Here is a 15,193-nt window from a genome sequence, read left to right on the forward strand (position 1 = left end):
CTTATAGTCCATAAAATACTTTTATGCTAGTATCTACTTATAAATATAATACCATGTTGCATTTACATAATGCTCATATGAAATGTCAAATAAGGAAAGAAGAGATGGTTATATGCCAACTCTTTCCCTGTAAAAGAAAAATTTTGTGCTATTCAAAACTATAAGCAAATACTTTAAGAGTATCCTTCAGGTTCTCTTTGTAGTTAATTTCTGGGTAGAATTTCTACATGAGCATTCCTGGTCCTCTTCTTGAAAAATTTCATTGCTCACTCGTGGAGTTAAGATTTAAGGAGAAATCCAATAAAGCTTACTTTAAACTAACTACTTGATGAGAGTAAAAAGGATTGCAGCTCTAAAATCCAATGACTCAGATAAAGCTTTTCAATAAACCATAATCGGAATTTCAAAATTAGGGAAGATAAATGTGCCTTTTAAATACTGAGCACCCTCATCCACAGATATTTAGTCTCTTACAAATAAAGATTAAAACTCTATTGCCTGCATTTCTACAGAAAAGTTAATAGGTAAATTCTCTAATTTCCGGTTGTGCTGACAGTGCTACATGGAAATGCATCTCTAACAGCTATTCTTGTCTTTGGTCTACATCTATGCGCTGCGCAGTGAAGAAATTACTCTCTTTATGGACCTACATAATAGGAGGGCAGTTGTAGACTGTCTGCAGAAAGAGCAAGAGGCAGACTAAGTAGGCTGGCAGTGAACAAGCCTTTCCATAGCTCCTTCATGGAAAGGAGCCTCAACACGAAGACAGGCAAGTGAAGATAAGTATCAAAGGAAAAATTCCTTGTTTACTTTGGTTGAAACTCCGGTGACAACACACACCCACACACAGAGCACAGAGTGCACCTTTATTTTACCTGTACTGGCAAAAACACACAGAAGAGGCACCAAGACACTGCAAAGCAAAAGGTTTTTCGACATGCTGGCCATAGGTGTTTTTGGGCAAGGGTTGTATAGACAGGTCTGGGGTATTTCAAGCAACTGCTGGTATCGCCAGCTTGTCTCCTCTCAGCTGCCCCAAGGAACATGGTTTAGCAGAGGGGTTGGAGTAGGTGACCTCCAGAAGTCCCTTCCAACCCCTACAATTCTGTGATTCTGTGAAATACAGTGTCTTTGACTTCATCATCAAACAAACAGTAAAAATACTGGCATGTAACCAAAGACATTCAATTTGCAAAACTGAACTTAAAAATACTCAATATAATCACTTGATTCCTTTTCAGCATTGATAGCATCAGCTATGTAAGTATCAGTGACTTCCTTTTAAGACAGATATGTTCACACCCACTTACAATTAAAGAGTATTGCAAACTGCTCTTTGTAAATCTTATCCTACCACCATTACATCCATGTGAATTGGACTGGGCTATAAAAGTACAAAATACCATAGAGAAATAGTAAACATACCTTTCCTTCAGTGAAGTTATCATCTCCTTTTCTGATTAACTTTCGTTTACCAGTATCTCCCAAAACACCCTGCAGCATGACATACACATCTGCATCAGTTCCTGACCCAGGAGATGCTCCCGTGGTGATATAGAGAACATAGCTTTTCACTATTTGGAAAAAGAGATCAAAAGTTTAACAAAATGTAATCAGTTTTGAAAATACGGAGTTTAATAAATTGCACCCAAAGTGATCAAGAGATCTAACAGTATTACAATGCATGAAAAATAATGAAGAAGCACTGCAATAATGTACTACTTTAACAACAAATAAAAAGTTTCTGAATGAAAAAATAAACAATTCCCTTCCTTCCTTCCTTCCTTCCTTCCTTCCTTCCTTCCTTCCTTCCTTCCTTCCTTCCTTCCTTCCTTCCTTCCTTCCTTCCTTCCTTCCTTCCTTCCTTCCTTCCTTCCTTCCTTCCTTCCTTCCTTCCTTCCTTCCTTCCTTCCTTCCTTCCTTCCTTCCTTCCTTCCTTCCTTCCTTCCTTCCTTCCTTCCTTCCTTCCTTCCTTCCTTCCTTCCTTCCTTCCTTCCTTCCTTCCTTCCTTCCTTCCTTCCTTCCTTCCTTCCTTCCTTCCTTCCTTCCTTCCTTCCTTCCTGTAAAAGCACATAAATAATACTCTACCATGTGCTTTTATGTATTGATAAATAACACTCCTTCATGTAACAATTCCTAGGCTACAGACAACAGTAAAGTACTAAAAAGCACATCTCTTCTCCAAGTCTCCTTGAGTTCAAATGAAGCTGAACTCTTATGAGAAGAATGACAGCTATTGCATTTTCTGTGAATCATAGCCCATCCTGTTCTACCGCTGTACCAGTTGCAGTTATTGTCAACAGTAGACAATCTCAAATAGAAATACTATGTATTCTCTGATGTATCTCACAACTGGTCAGTCAGGCATTTCTTGGCTGACCGTGTTAATTTCCTTATTGTAGACCCAGAGTAACACACAGCACACTGGTGATTTGCCCCCAAAATAGAAAGGACATGACCAAAACTTCTGATTGAAAAAGAGAAATAAAAATGGGGGAAAAGTAAGAAAACAGCATCTTTTCTAATTTTTTATTCTTATTAGAAAGAGGAGCAGTATTTGTGAAGGCTTACATAACTGTAGTTTTTCAGAAAAAAAAAAAAAAGAAAAAAAGAAAAGAAAAGAAAAAAAAAAGTGAAAGTATTTGAAAGGCAAAATGCCTTTCCAGGGAATACTCCAGTTGGATGCCCCTCAAATTCAAATTCAAGGAGCTTCTGTTCAAGTGCTTTTCTTCAGACCAGCTTTAAAAGCATAGGGGGAAAATAAATAAATAAATAAATAAAAGGGCAGGGAATACATAGATTGCTTGGGATACTGATCTAATATCCTTACCTCCTGAGAAATGTATAGAGGCGACTGTAATATTCTCATGGTAGAATATCCATTCAGAACAAGAGCTTAGGCATTCTTCACTAACTTTGGCATCAAATCCCCAAAGAAACACAAAACTGATGAAAGCAATCTGGTCTTGAGGTGATCAAATTATAACTTACGCAAAGGAATTTTGTGATGTATAAATACAAGGTCACAGAAGAATGCGTGATCTACTTCTGCTGTAAAGGGCAATCACTTCCTTATCGGACCTTACAGTACAAGAGTTATTTGCTATGGATTTCCTGTACTTCCGTTGAGAGAGCACCAGATAATATTATTGAGAAAAAGCAGAACCCTGCTTACTGTTCAAAACATTTAATGTTTTTAATGCTGTGTACTTTCTCTTAATAGGTCCCAAACTGATCTCAGTCTTAGAATGCAAAAAGCACGTCTAACTATGGGAACTGAGATTCTTCTTAGAAAATGAATAGAAATTTTCTGCTAAATCCTTTGTCCTGCCTTGAAAATCATAGCTATCATAACTGGCCATATCATTTCCTGTGTTTCTGATTTGTAACAAACCTGCTGGAAAAGGAGAATTGACTGTGAGTACTGGAAGCTCAGCCACTCTTTCCCCTTTGTCATCTGCAAAGTTGCGGCAAAATGGAAACTCCAGAAGATTTTTACTTACTCTGTGTTGAAGCTTTACCTTAACAAAAAAAGATGAAGAAAAAAATTAAACACTTCTCTTGCTCTAGAGTAAACTATTGAAAGACTGTAAAGTACTAAGATCAAACACATAGTCTCACTTATCAAAAAAAAGAAGGAAAGAAATTTGTCTAAAATGTTTCATTGTTTTTTTTTTTTCCAAAGCAATCTTTTAAAAAAGAAAAAGATTTTTCCCAATTAAAAATAATTAAGTTGCTGTCAGCATTATTGCTGCAGAGTCTGTAGTACTACAGGAAAAATAAAATGATTTGGAATAGTTCAAAAAGGTTCCTTTATGTATCTACTTGTGCAGCATATGGAAGAAAATAAATGTTGTTATGCTCATTTCAGTTTGTGATAAATGTCGATAAGTTCTTGCATGTTTTTATGACAGAATGTCTTCTTGTTCTGAGTAATTGGAGAAAGAAAATGTGTTTCTGGAAAAAGCTAAAAAATGAAATTAAGCATCTTTATTGCATGTATATGTCTGTACATATGCATCATATGAAATACATATTACTGAATATATTGAATGCCTGTGAAATATATGTAAGTGTACATAAAGAAATCAAAGGGTGATACTGAGCTATGCAGATTAGTCCTACTATAAAGAAAGAGATTTTAATAATGAGGCTTCCATATTCCTTTTACACTAATATCTACATTCCTGAGCAGTTTCTTGAAAATCAAATTTCGTTTACTGTGCTTTGTTTCTTCAAGAGTGGAAAAGCAAGAATAAAGGTGCATTTCTTCTGAAACAAAGCATATCTTGTTTATTAATAATTTATTTATTTAGTCCCAGACATTATTTTATAATGATTTTATCTTCCTCCAAACATTCAAGGGCATTACTTTCCAGATATGATTTTAAATTGAATGCTGATTCTAAATATGGAATTCAACCATCTGAAGCACCTGCTTGTGGGAGAAGGTGGAAATCTCAGCCTCACATTGAGAAAAGACTTGTATAATCAAAATAAAATGGCATAGAAATTACTATCCTGCAGTATAAAACTAACCAGCAGTGCATATAGATTGATAACTTGTCTTTAATACTAACTATTTTCCTCAATCTCTTACAACAACCTCATAATTTCATACAAGGATCCAACCTTTTTCTGCTACAGGATCCGTGGAGCAAAGGAAATGCCTCCTCCTAAAACTCCTCTAAGTTTATATTTTTTTTCTTTCTCTTGTCCTATCTAATAAAAACTTACATATTTTCTTTTCCTATATAAATTATGTTGATATTTTTTCTAACTCTTCTTTGAGCGCTTGTTATGAGCTAATGAAGTGAAGCAGATTAATAGATATCACTGGAACTGCCAAATTTCTGTTCTGATTTTTTTTCAGTGATCCACTATCTCCAAGAAGTGGCTTTAATTTTATCAGTGTATTTATTAGATAATTATTTCATCTGACTATGAAGATGAAATTAACAATCTGACTACCAGTTAAATGTCAGGGAGATCAGTTCTCTATTCAATAGCACTTAACAAAGAGTAAAATCTTTTTTTCCTCTTTTTTAATGAGAACAAAATACAAATTTTAATGGGATAAGTACAGATGCAGTTTGAAAGATGACTCCTTCCCTTAAACACGTTATCTACCTTCCCAGGATAAAGATACTTCTTGCATGGGAAAATGCCATGCTAATTTCAGTATGATGTCAGATTTTAGCTTCAGCATCCTTGACATCAGAAGAAAGATTGTCACTTTTGCTATTCACTTCTTTTTTTCTAGATGTCAACATAAATGGCAGATGTTTTCATGAAAGGGCATTTCTGGTGTCTCTCTTAATTGTTTGCTTTGGATCACTGGGTTCACAACATGCCACACTCAGTTTGGAATTACATGAATGCTGCAATACATGCCAGTGGCTCCAGTTCGAAAGTGAGATTACAAGATGTGGTAATGGCAAATCTATGTATGTATCATCCAGACATCCTCTTAAGTTTACAAGCTTAAAGGAACTGGAAACTGAAATAAGTACTAAACACAGAATACAAAAAAGATAATCTTACAAGAAATACTTGAACTACTGGCCCTGCCTTTGGGGTTTTTAACTTGATGATCCTTGGGGTCACTTCCAACTCAAGCCACTCTGATTCTATTTTTGCTTTAGTTTTCATTTTTTACCTCATGGCAATGCCAAGACTCTCCTTCTCCAGCTTCTTCAATTTCTAGGCGAACTTTAAATATAGTAGTGAATTTCTTATTTAATTCAATTGAAGTCTCATAAACTTGCTTTTTTTTAAGGGATCCTTTTGGGAGTGTGATTGAAGTACAGATACCTTTTCCACCACAAACAGTTAGAGACATTTTAGGACTTGTGGAACTAGAAGAAATATCACTAGTTGTGACAAAGACATCCCAAGTCCCTGTTGAAGAAAAACAATAAAAAAATAATTAATGGGTTTGCTGAATATCAAGAATAATACATCAGTTTTTAACAGGCTGCTAGTGAATGACTAGCAAACCATTCTCATCTTTGCACTGAGCTAGTCTTAAAACATAACTGACTCAGTTATTATAATTGATATATTGCACATGCTGAGAAACAGATCAGCCTTTCAGCAGTGATAGTTGACTCTTTAGAGGTGGAACAATCCAGCAGAACTAGGCAAATAAGACTGCCAGCTCCCTATTAGAGACTGAAGAGCCTTGCCAGTTCATTGACATTTTTCAGCCTGTAATTGTTTCCTCTGATCATTTTAATCTTTTTCTCACTAATTGCCTCTCAAAAGCAGCACATTTTCTACTACACGGTACTGGATCTCAGGTTTGCCTTTGATCCAGGATAGTAACTGTTTGCTTTTAAACTCTGAGGAGCTATTTAAACTAGATTTTAAGAAATTGCTACATATAAACAAGATGCTGATAAGACAAACTGCTTCAGTGCCTGAAATTTGATATTAAAGTTCTCATGACAGCAAAGCTTAAAACCTTATGGATTTCCTTTCTAAAGAAGTGATGTTTGCTTGCTTAGACTAAAAACAGTCCTGGGTAACTGCATAAGACCTTGCCAACTTTAGGTACACAGAAAACACTCACTAAGACCTAGCAATTTTACTTTAGGAAAAATATTGAAAAACTATATTAATAGAAACAAAAAAAAAATGTTTAAGATTAGGGGGAACCTCTGAAGTTCATCTGTTACAATCTCTGCTCAAGCAGGGACACAGAGCAGGGTGCCTGGGCATGTCTAGGTATCTTCTGATGATCTCCAACACAGTGATTCCACAGACTCTCTGGGCAACCTATGCCCATCCAGAAATGAAGTGCTTCCTAATGTTCAGAGGGAAACTCTTGTGTTTCAGTTTGTGCCCATTTCTTCTTCTCTTGACACTGGGAGTCACTGAGAACAGAATGATTCCATCATCTTTGCACTCTCTTTGAGGTATTTATATACATTGATAAGATTCCCCCAAGCATCCTCTTCTCCAGGTCAAACAACTCCAACTCTTCCAGCTTATCCTCATAAAAGGAGAGCTGTGTTTCCTTGATCATCTTGATGGCCCTATGTTGGACTCTTTCCAGTATGTCAGAATCTCTCTTGTGCTGGGGATGGAGCAGGAATCCTTAACACTAAGGAGAGAGGAAGAATCACCTCTCTTGACCAACCTGCTATTCTTTGTCAAATGCAGACAAGAATACTGTTAGCTTTCTTAGCAGCAAGGGCACATCGCTAACTCATATTCAACAGTTTGTGTTCATTGCCTCTTGTCAGGGGTTACTTATTGAAAAGAATAACTCATGTTCAAACTAAAAGTTTGGTTTGAAGTATTTACTATTTTAAATATTCCATATGAATTAACTGTCACCTGGTGGCCCATAAATACCACAGACTGATAGCAGGTAGACTCATGAACATTAGGATCAGATACATACACTTTAAAAAAATCACCCTAGCTTTAGAATGCCCTTAATGTTAATTGTTTATATGGAAAAATCAGTGTCATCAAACACATGTCATCCTTTTTTAAAGAAACCCCGACTTCTACAGAAGGGTTTTGGTCACCCGGGCTGGTATAGAATTCACTGTGATTAACTGAACTGTTTATGCAAAGTGAGCATGGATTTAATATTTACAAATATTTATAAATATTTTGTAAACGGGACATTTCATTTTGAGTAATAGAAATAGTGATTTTCACTGTCCTATAAGGTCTTGCTTTCTAATCACAGTCAGCAAAACGTTATCACTCCTAGTATAAATTAATTAAAATAAAACTCTATTTGCAGCACGTGAGAATCTATGCCATGAATTCAAAACCCTGTGAAGGTAGAAAAACGGTAGTCATCTAAAATAACTTCAGAAATTATTATTTTAACATTAATCATAAAAAGCTACCAGTTCCAGGTTTGAGAACATTAAATACAAATGGAAAAAATAACATCCATGAAAAAATAAAAATGGAAGTGAAATGAAAATTTACAATATCATCTGTGACATAAACCACAGTATTTTTAGCCCTGGAGCACTGAAATACTAAGACTTTAAGCTGTCAGTGTATTGCTGCCTAGGAACAATAACCAGAAGGACTATCTCTATTGGATCATGTAACACTTTAGTCTGCTATTGCAACTATATTGTACAATCTCTTTGATAAATTTGTCAAGATCCAATTTAAAAGCAGCTTCATTAAGCTTCTTTTATTCTCTGCAGTTAAGTCTAAAAGAAAAACAAGCTAAAAAATTTCCTCTCCTAAAGAGTCATCAGGCACTGGAATGGGCTCTTCAGGGAGGTGGTACAGTTACCATCCCTGGAGGTGTTCAATAAATATTTTGATGTTGTACTAAGGAATGTGGTTTAGCTGGGAAATATAGGTGGTAGGTGGATTCTTGGACTGGATGATCTTGGAGGTCTTTTCCAACCTTAGTGATTCTATGATTCTATGATTCATTTTTATGACAACTTTATCTCTTTAAATAACTCTTTTTCCCATCTTGATAAGAAATCCCATATTAGTATAATAGATCACAACTCTGTCCATTTTCAACATTAAATTTGCTAGTCTGAATACTCCAAGTTTTTTCAATACCCCATCACAGTAAAGTCTTGCCATATCTGCAGACATCTTTACATCTGTTCAATTTTGAACAAGTTTTTCTGGAGTAGGGTGGTCATAATTATACATGACATTCAAAGGAGAAACATCACTGCTTCCTTGTACAGTTGCATTAATTTTCCTTTGCCTTTACTGATAATGCTCCCATGCATTGTAAGGTTACAGTGACTACACTCACAGCCATGTCATATTGTTTTCTCAAAATTATTCTGTGATCATATAACAAAACCCGGTATTTCCCCTATTGATGTACCATTGAAGTACTCCTGTAGCAAAAATAATTACAAGATGTACCAATCTGATACAGTTTTTCACTCTTAGCTACTACTTAGTTCATAATTTCCCAATAAAATTAATGGAAATTAGGAATCTGTACCAGAATTAAGAGCTTAAATACATAGTTAGATTTAAACCTAATTGTGTTCAAGATCTGTGTTATTTCATTCCATTGCTTTCCTCCAGTTCTCAAAGTTCAGCCTCTTCATCCTCCTGTCAGCACTCACAGCTTTATAGCATGAACAGATTTTATTAGCATATATATATATGCTATATATTTATATTATTTTTATTAGCATATTTACTCCCTATCTAGCTCTTTACAATTATTTCTTTTACTATTTCTTTCCACTCTCTAATTTCTAATTACCTTATAATCCAATAAAGCAAATACAATTCAGTACTGACATTTACACAGATTAAATGTCATTATATTTCTCTTATTGGGGAATACTTCTTAAAGGTATCAACTTTGTCTTATGATTTATCATTTGTGAACTCATTTCTTTTATTTCCTATTTGCCTCTGCTATTCTAACTACCTTTTTTTTCAGGTGGAGATATTACCTTAGTTATTTACAAGTTGTACTTCTCATTGCCACAGAACTATTTCATAACCTCCTACTTCTGCCTCTTCTTTTCTCTGCTCTTTCAGAATTTCAGACTAAAGACTGCTTATGCGGTCACTGACTTCTTGAAACTCAAACTGTATTTGTATTTCACGTTTGGTGATCTGCAGTAACTTCATTCCCACTAGTAATTTTTGATTTTGCTTCCCTTCCACACATTATGGGTCGTTAATGAGAACATACATAAAGTAATCAAGTTGTATAGGGATTCTACCTACATCATCTTTAGTCCCAATTCATTGTTCCTGCATAGTCACCTGTCTTTCCATATTTTATTTTTTTAAGTAAATGGTTGAAGAACCTTTACTGTTTGTTTTAATTCCTTTATAAAATCTGTCTCAGTTTGACATTTAGTTAAGTTCTATTGTATCCATATACTTTCTGACCCCTAAGGTATAGTGCTCTTTGCTGATCAGCCTTATTTCTAAATTACTTACAGACTCTCTGCTTATCTGTAATATTCTTCCTAGAAGTATTATACACACAGACCAGAACTGATGTTGAATGGATTCACAATTGAATATAAATAATCACAGAGTATAAAATATTAGTCAGTCTACACTGAAATTTTTTTGAGGGCTATAGCTGTGTGAGAAGCATAGGATGGTGGAAGCTTTTTACAACCCTACATTCAGATGCTAGAAGAGGGTGCAAGATTTCTCACACCGTTTAAATTGTCAGTGAAGGCAGAGCTGACGGACCCTGATCAGCCGTAGGCTTCTGCTCTAAATAACTCCTAGGAGTAGCCTGCTATGCTCTGTGGATTATGTAGGGCACGTATGGAATTTTTGCAGTATTGTAGTGCAGTAATTTCTTATTTTGAAATAGACATTATGCTAGCTCTTCATCTAGCTTAACTTTCCACATTATTCTGTCCTTCTGTTGTCTTGGTAATAGTATTTTTGTATTTCCTAAAATTATATAAAACATAAGAGTATATACTTAAATCACGTATGCGACTCTAAAAATAAAATGGAATAACCATGAATACAGAAATCAACAATGGCCAGTGTACAAAATTATTGATTTAGAATGCAAATTCACATCTTCAGATTAGTTAAACTTCACAGAGTTTGGTCTACTACTTCCCAGTCGAACTGCATAAATGGACCCAAAACATTTAACACTTCTTCAAAAAATGACAAGATGTGTCAGAGAGCCAAGAAATCCAGTCCTACAGCAAAGTGTAAAAGACTTATCAGGTTTTCAGTGTTTCCATTATTTCTGAATTTTGACCCTTTTGCCATTAAACTGAAAAGGATATTGGGTCCAGGTTAACTAGCTTTGTAAAAACTCATGCCACTTAAGTAAAAATGAAAACTGGGGAAAAAAAGCAAATGCTTTTTGCAAACATACGAACACACATGAAAATCTCATTCTGTTATATGAGTTTTTGTATCCCTTCTTGAGAATTCACCACTCTTGTAGGAGCCTTCTGCTCTGCATTGATTGCCATATGGAACAACCTACCTCTTTCTGCTTCAGCTTTTTTCTAGCCTGAACTAAACACACTCTTCATTGCTTCCATTTACTTCATTTTTCCCCTCTGCAAATTATAATTCTGCCTACCAGGTTGAGAGAGAGTTGGTGAGATACAACTCATATTTAAGCTATATTATTTCTGTATTTTTGTTTTAGTCTTAAAAATAATTTAAAAAATAAAATCAGTGATCACTAAAACAAAAACCAGAAGGAAATTTGATGATTTTGAGTCTTACCGTGGATCTTTTCTGTCAGCATTTCATTCCTGACTTTTCCGAGTAGTCTCAACATTCGTTCCATCTGTGCATCACCAACTCCACTGTCTAACCATTGCTGGCAAAGAAATATATATTGGCAATCAGTCTTGCCTGATTCATGGATGACAATTTGGTCCAAGTACCATCCAGCTCCATAACCGACATTACTGTGTTCAACAAGCACTTTGCTTAATTGTCCAAGGTCTACTGCTCTCACATTGGAGATACTGACCTGAGAAGGTAAAGATAAAATGAATTGCATTAAACTAATTAAATTACATATTTCTTCTTTTATCTCTAAGAGCATGTTTGGAAAGACATACACTTCAGTACTGAAGTATCTTTTGATTTCTGACAGAAAAGGAAGATATTCTGATATTTTGAAATTTATATTTGGAGACCTAAAGAAAATATGCAGATCCTTGAATGTATGCATTTTTCCTTTTTCATGATTACTGCATCCCAGGCTGTATTAGGAAAAGTATCCCACTAGTACACTCACCAGAAAGAAATCTCAGATCTTAAAGAAGTCTCACAAAACTTCAACCTGTTCCTTGTAACTGAATTAAAAAGAGTTCATGAGACTTCAGGATTGGTCTTGTACATTAAACTTCGTTTAAATAACGCATTTTATTTATTAAAAAAAAAAAAAAAAAGATAAATTACTTTATATTCTAAGTTATCTCATTTGAAAAAAAATGCTGTACTATTCAAGTCTGAACTGAAATACCGACAGTGTTGATGACTATGCAAACAAAAGGATGATACTGACATTAGAAACTATAAGTAAGGCTGTGCATGCATACAAGCAAGAATTTATGTGTTCTTTGGATGTAAATAGACATCTGTTTAAATATTGCTACAGCTACTAGCAAACAAAAGCTAAATGGCAACTGCACTAGTGCATGTTAGGATGAATAAATTATATGAGTGAGAGAATGAATGCATTCTGTGCAAGAAAGAATACAAGTGGGTGGGGAGATACATGGGCATGAGTGTGGGTGACATTAAAAAAAATGCAGATGGATAGTAGAAACAGACGCTATAATTTTTATTTGTTGCCAACTAATTTGCCACCAGGCAGGAAAAAGCATGACAACCAGAAAGCAACAAAAAAGAGATGATTTTTAAAAATTATCATGTCATCTGGTTCATTCCCTTGGCAGTGTGGTACTATTTTCTCCAGTGTGCTCAGAAAAAGAAAACATCAGAGTTATTCTTCATAGATGGAAGCCTTAGACCTTCCATCATTACCTCGTTATATCCATGAATGCATATGCAGCCCAAAATAAGATATAGCTGGGAGAAACATCTTGTAAATAACTTTTTGGTAGCATTCATTGCATTTTAATTTTATTCTTTATAATTCCAAGCCAAACATAATTTTCTTGTCAGTCTACATGACCCTCGACTTAGAGGAAATAGCCTGTATTGCTAATACTCATGTTCTTTCACAGCTAACTCTGTCTGAAAAAGGAACCTATCATTAGTCTCATTCTTTGTGATAATAATTAACAGTCATTAGACAACAGTGGTCATAATCACTCATTGTTATCAATGAATTCTTGTAATAATACATTAAATTGCCTGCTCCTTCAGTATTAGCAAGAATGTGCTTTTGGTTGATGCCATTATACTCTTTTTTTTTTTTTTTTTTTTTTCCCTAGTCAGTATAAAGGCATTTGGATCTGCATTAAACACACTACTGGGAGTGTAATTAATGAATGCCAACAGGATTTATTTAAATTGACTTACTTTAGATGGAGAGTTAGCTAGTCAGAATTACAATGCCCACTTATTTAACCCATTAAACTGGTGAAAAAGTTAAGACATATGACTACTTGAATGAATGCAAACTAGCTGTCGTTTCCACAGTCACATATTTGCTTATACTTTGTAATATTTTTCTGTCTTACTAGTTTTTCCTTATATTCCAGTCTTTATAAATCAAGAGAAACCCTTTCTCTTACATCTCACGTTTCCTTAACTTTGCCTTCTTTGCCTGTCCACTCAATATTTTTCAGGTATGTTGTCTGTAAGTACTATTTGTACTTAACATCTCTTCCTTCCACCTCTTAGGTACTGTCACTAAAACATCATACCAACATTTTTATTAGCATACTTCCTACAAAAGAGCATATTACTGCTAGTAGGATGTCAGATCACAGAAGCATCTAGTACTATTACAAACAGTTGCCAATTATGTTTTCCTAGGGAACAGTTGAGAAAGAGGGAAGATATATAGAGAGAATTCTTATATATAAACTCTCTCAGGCTTTAGCACTTTGTGGTTCAGAGATTTCCTGAGTCAGAGGTTTTTCCTTTGCACTTAACAATTGTTTTCCATTACAGTCATAGAATCGTAGGGATTGGAAGGGACCTCTGGAGATCATCTAATTCAACCTCCCTCTTAAAGAAGATTGCCTACAGTATGTTGCCCAAGAAAGTGTCCAGACAGGTTTTGAATATTTCCAGAGGAGACTGTTCAATTTCTCTGGCCAGCCTGTTCCAGTGCTCTGTCACTGTCATAGTAAACTTTTCCCTGTGTTCATATGTGTAATAGCTCTTTGCACCAACAGGCATTTTAGCATCTGCAACATCTTGTGACAGAAATTAAGACAGATTAATTATACACTGTCTAAAAATCCACCTCATTTTGTTTTGAACTTGTCACCTGCAGTTTTCATTTAATGTTCTTGAGCTCTCACATTTCATGAGAAAGTAGGATTACTCATTTTCTCATTTTACTTTTCTTGACTTCCTATCCCTTCCTTTCAGCATCCCTTTTTTCTGGCTAAACATTTCTTGCTTGCTTAACCATTCCTTGTATGAAAGATGCTTTCATACAAGCATCTTTCATACAAGCATCTTTCATACAAGCATCTTTCATACATCATAAAATGGCCTGGGTTGAAAAGAATCTCAAAGATCATCTAGGTTCAACCCTCCTGTTGTGGGTAGGGTCGCCAACCACCTGACCAGGCTGCCCAGAACCACATCCAGCTTGGACTTGAATGTCTCCAGGGATGGGGCATCCAAAACCTGCTTGCACAACCTGTTCCAGTGTGGCACCACCCTCTGTGTGAAAAACTTCCTCCTAATACACAACCTAAATCTCCCGTGTCTTAGTTTAAAGCCATTCCCCCTTGTCCTATCACTATCCACCCTCGTAAACAGCCATTTCGCCTCCTCATCACATGCTCCCTTCAAGTACTGGAAGACCACATGAGGTCTCACTGGAGCCTTCTCTTCTCCAAGCAAACAATCCCAGTTCCCTCAACCTTTCTTCTTCATTAAGTTCAGTTGGGCCCACTTCTTCAGCCTGTCCAGGTCCCTCTGTATTACTTCCTTTCCTTCCAGTGTATCATCCACACTGCTCAGCATTGCATCACTTTTCTTTTTGTACATCTTAAGCAAATGAATCAGTAGAAGACACAGCATTTATTGTGCATCCACACAAGAGAAATTACCTGAGGCACTGTCAGAGAGATGGGGGTTGGGTTTAAAGGGATATACTAAATGGGGTTACATCAGGTTGGCAATAATTCACTAGTTAAGTTCCCGAGGGCTTCATTTTGGGGCCGGTTTTCTTTAATGTTTTTATAAATGATGCTGAGCTCAAATGCATACTAAGTAAGTTTGTAGTTGACACCAAACTGGTAGGAGCTCAACTGACTCCCTTAAGGGAAGAGAAGCTTTGTAGGGGTACTATAGGCAACTTGGAGGGCTGGGCAATCACCAACAGCTCAAAACTTAACAAAAGTAAGTACTCAATTTTGCATCTTTAATGGGACAGTCCAGGAAATATGTGTGCAGATATTGGAAATAGAGGTTGAAGAGTGGTACTGTGGAAAGGGATCTGGTTGTTCTGGTTGATGCTAAGTAGAATCTGAGTCAGCACTGTGCTCTGACAACCAAAAGGGCCAGTGTCAGGCCCAGCACTGCCAGTAGGCAAGGG

At 35.8% G+C, this 15,193-nt stretch overlaps 1 protein-coding gene across 2 annotated transcripts in view; it reads right to left on the minus strand.

Moving 5' to 3' along the window:
• Nucleotides 1–15,193, minus strand: part of RP1 (RP1 axonemal microtubule associated) — a 167,713-nt gene that overhangs the window by 30,844 nt on the left and 121,676 nt on the right. Inside the window, exons 45-48 of one of the 2 annotated variants that reach the window (XM_085539559.1) lie at nucleotides 11,215–11,467; nucleotides 5,660–5,901; nucleotides 3,395–3,521; nucleotides 1,426–1,574 (exon numbers count right to left, since the gene is read on the minus strand). In XM_085539559.1, the coding sequence (XP_085395685.1) occupies nucleotides 1,426–1,574; nucleotides 3,395–3,521; nucleotides 5,660–5,901; nucleotides 11,215–11,467 (771 nt within the window). Of the gene's footprint in view, nucleotides 1–1,425; nucleotides 1,575–3,394; nucleotides 3,522–5,659; nucleotides 5,902–11,214; nucleotides 11,468–15,193 lie in introns of those variants that run through there. The other variant, XR_014943384.1, reaches the window with a different exon arrangement.

Source organism: Coturnix japonica, chromosome 2 (genome assembly GCF_054131305.1).
Source record: "Coturnix japonica strain WE chromosome 2, WE-NBRP24, whole genome shotgun sequence".
NCBI lineage: Eukaryota > Metazoa > Chordata > Aves > Galliformes > Phasianidae > Coturnix > Coturnix japonica.